Here is a 4,294-nt window from a genome sequence, read left to right on the forward strand (position 1 = left end):
GACAAATTGGAATGGAATAATTTGATATGACTTAATTACACGACAAATTTTGAATTGGATAATTTGATAAATTTGATGATATGACAAATTTGGATGAAATAATTTGATAAAATCATTTTAAGTTCATAAAGTAATTAAGCATTAGTCAAAGTCTTTTCAACACTTTTTTTTAAATGCATATCTTTAACTTTGAATTTTGACAAATTATTCGAAAATTTTAACTCATTGATATGATAAATTTGGATGGGATAATTTGACGAAATTCAGTGGTATGATAAATTTGGATGGGACAATTTGACAAAACTCAGTGATATGATAAATTTGAATGGATAATTAGTCATTATTTTTAAAAACCTTTTAATGTTGCACAATTGTTGTTAGTAATTATTCAACAAACAGATGACATCTTTGATTGAATCATTTGAAAATTTGACAACATTTGGTTGAGTCATACAAACAAACATTTCATTGAATGATTAATTCAATCATTATTGTTATCAAATTTTTGCATTTTATCAGCTGTTAAAACAGTTTTCGTCATTTCCCTTCCTTCCTTTCTCTTTTCTTCCTTTTTTTTTTTTTTCTTAAATGAATGACATACTTGTATACAGGAAAGATGTTGTGAAACGAATTGAACAAAAATGAATAATTGTTATTCATTTGGTGATTATTTCATAATTATCAAAAATGAAAAGATGATGAAGTGCGGGGAGACGCGGGGAGACGGGAAAAGCGGGGAAATGGAGTACGAAATAATGTTGGATAGATGATCTATTTCAAAGATTATTTCATTCTCTTGTCTATTTGTCAGTACAAGAAAAAAAATTATCCATTGGTACAATTTATTTTTTGATCTCATTTCATTCTTATCAACAAATTTTAAACATAGTGATATCATTTCGTAAGATAAAATTTTAAAAGTTAATTATTGATATCATTGTTAAATTATTATGACGTATTATATATATATATATATATTGATATCATTGTTAAATATACATTGATATCATCTCAACGTCTTATATATATGTATATGTAATACGTCGAGATGATATCAATATATATATATCAATATATATCATTACTAAGTATATATTGATATCATCTCAAGTAGCGATGGAAAATAATTCGTGAAATTGAAATTTAAATTTCATAAATATCAAATTACTTTTTGTTCTACCCTGTAAATTTGGTTTTATTGTTTAGTTTAAATATTTTATGCTTTTAAATTGAGTTTTTTTTTTTAAAGTCTCTCCTTTTTGAAATTCTAATTTCCACTGAAAATAATATTAAGACAATAGAAAATGAGCTTTAATGTTTGGTGGTAATTATTGAAGTCAAATAAAAAGTTAATTAATGAACTGACTTCTCAGTAACTTTATGCTCTCTTCCTGCAAATAAATATAAAATGAAACTTTTGAAATTCATTTCAATTCATCACTTAAATATACAACCAACCGTAATAATCGCTCTTTTTTCACCTTTAAAATAATTAATTATTCAATAATTTTTTATAATTCCTAATACTATTATAAATTTTTTAAAAATCCTTTTTGCATTTTTACAACGATATTATTAGCATATTCAAATTTAAGCATTCAATAATTAATGTTAATTACTCGCTCATTCTAAAAATGTAGCAGTTAATTTGTTTAGAAATATTTGGAAAAAATTGAAAATTTTTTGACTAAAAAATAAATTCAAACAATAAGGTATTTGTATCATTGAGTTTTTAATTATTAAATTTGCTTTTCCTTTCCGTTTCATTTCACTTTACTTAATAAATATGCAGAAAAAGATAATTTTCTAAACGGAATGAAAATAATATAAAATGCAAATTAATGGAAATATTTGAATGCTATATTTAAATAATAATAGAATTTTCCTTTCTTTCTTTTTTTTTTAAAAAAAAAGTAAAATACATTTGCACTTTTGTCTTTTTTTTAAATTTTAAAATTCTGGCTTAAAAAAATTGCGTTGACTATGTTTTTTTCCAAATTATTGCAATTTGTGAACAAAGTTATAATATTTGTTTGCTTTAGAATAATTCTAATGTAAACTACCTTTATTGTAAACTAGAAAATTTTTAAATTTCATGTTGGAAAATTTAAATATATTTTATTTTTAGATGTTATTATTCCGTTTTTTGCGCAAAAGATATTTAAAACCGAAATATTTTAGGAGAAATGCTGTATTATCTTTAAATTTATTATTATCGTATATTTAATGTGTTTTTAGTTTAACAATAAGGCAGATCTCAAATCAATTTTAGTTAATTAATTTACTGAATTCTGAATTAAAATTAATGTTTGACAAATGATGTTTCAATCATAGTAAAAGAATCTTTGCAAATATTCAGTTTCTTCTTTTTTTTTTTCTTAGTTTTGCTAATTTACTTAAACAATTTCATTTATCCTTATTGATTATTGTCATTGTATGCCATTTTGATTGATAAAAATGTGAACTTTTTGTGATAAAATTAAATTAAAATCTTGTGATTTATCTTTTCGTTGAAAAAAATTAATGAAATTTCAACAGCATTATTTGACAATTGAAAGTTTTCACATGGATTATTGCAAATAATATTAGTTAAATAATTGTAATGTGCTTGGGAAATTCTCTAAATTATTATCTGATGATGTTTTTCGTTCTTTTATTTTGTTCCAATTAGCTTTTATAATTAATTAACATTTCAGATGATTTAAACAATGATACAGAAGTGAGAAAAAGTTATTGGGATATGACAAGTGTCATCAGATGTCTTAAACAATCATTATATCGTTTCCGGTATTTTCTCCTAATTTTTACCGGCATTTATAGTTTAATTGTGTTATCTGGTGGTGTGATAAATCATAAATTACAAAGGAAGGTAAATGCATTCATAATTAATTATATATGCCCAGTTAATTAATACTAATACTGAAGTATTTCCAATTCCATCTTACATATTTTGGTAACATGTTTAATTAATCAATTAATTGGATAATTAATTTAATGAAAGAAATGGAGCTGTAACAAACTTTTGGCAAGTATGATTCCAATAATTTCACACAAATTAAGTTACATTTGAAATGAAATGAATTAAATTGAGGAAATTGATAAAAGCAATGATATGTTAATGAAGCAAGCAATTGATAATCAACAATTGAATCGCCGTAAAATTCATGAACAAGAATCGAATTCACATATTACCATGAATGGTACTACTTATTTTTTTAATTTTAACTAGTTAATTAAATGGCATAAATAATAATAAAGACTGTTATACTACTGTATTTTGTATTACTGTAGATTGCTATATTCCTAATCTCAAATTTTACCACAATTTTATCAAAATTTTTCTTTGATGAAATCATATTTTTAACTAGATCGTCATGTTTTTACTTTTGATAATTTTAACTGTTAACGTTTGACAATATTCCAAAATTTTTATTAAACATAATTAATTAGTGGTGATCATTATGGGCTAATTTATAAATGTTGAAATATACAAAAAGTTATTTCCCTGTTTTATAATTTTCTTACAAATATTGATTTTGCTTTTAATTAATTATTTTAATTAGTTTTTGGTTTAAATGCAATTTTTATACATTAGAAAATGATTTATTGTTACATTATAATATAATTATCCAAAAGATTTGATATTAATATTAAATTTTTGAAATAATAAAGAAAAGCACTTAATGAACCCATTGCGATAACTTTTTTTTTTTAGCCTTAAAATTATTTCTCATCAAAATTTTTAAATTTTAATTGACAACAAATTGTTAAGAAATGTTTTTTTTTTCAAATTTTATAAAAATAAAAGGAAAGAAAGAGAAATAATTGAAGCAATTAACTATTTACAGCTATTTCGCTATATTCTTCACAATATGGTGTAATTATGATTGAAAATATTGTTGGTGAAGATCCGATTGTGACACGTCAACGATTCATACCACCAAAAAATATCGGTCAATTTTTAGGAAAACAAAAAAAAAGTATCGACTAAAAAGTTTTAGGAAATTCTTTTCTCTATCATTTTTCTTTTTGTTTTCTTTTGAAATTTTTTGTTACTTAAATTTATCAGAGTTATACCATTAAGAAATATCAGTTAGTTTGAAAGAAAAAGTTACCAATTGAGAAATTTTGAGAAAATTAGAGAAAAAAAAAATTTCTTTTTAGTTTTTATTATTTAAAATTTTTGTAACTTTAATCTTTTATTTATTATAAATTTAATCAAACAAAAAATATGCAATGAGAACATTTTCTTTACCAAAAAAAAAATAGAATTTGTCTTCATTCTTTCTTTTTT

The 4,294-nt window shown here is 22.4% G+C and overlaps 1 protein-coding gene across 1 annotated transcript; it reads left to right on the forward strand.

The window, feature by feature from the left end:
- Positions 1–2,708: 2,708 nt before the first annotated feature.
- LOAG_13086 (hypothetical protein) lies at positions 2,709–3,991 on the forward strand (the record flags this gene model as incomplete). The annotated part of the gene is made up of 4 exons (XM_003148597.1): positions 2,709–2,719; positions 2,821–2,869; positions 3,092–3,200; positions 3,849–3,991. 4 exons carry the CDS (start codon positions 2,709–2,711, stop codon positions 3,989–3,991), a joined length of 312 nt encoding a protein of 103 aa, XP_003148645.1.
- Between the last annotated feature and the right edge of the window lie 303 nt (positions 3,992–4,294).

The sequence above is a fragment of the Loa loa genome, assembly GCF_000183805.2.
Source record: "Loa loa unplaced genomic scaffold supercont3.496, whole genome shotgun sequence".
In the NCBI taxonomy this organism is placed as follows: Eukaryota; Metazoa; Nematoda; class Chromadorea; order Rhabditida; family Onchocercidae; genus Loa; species Loa loa.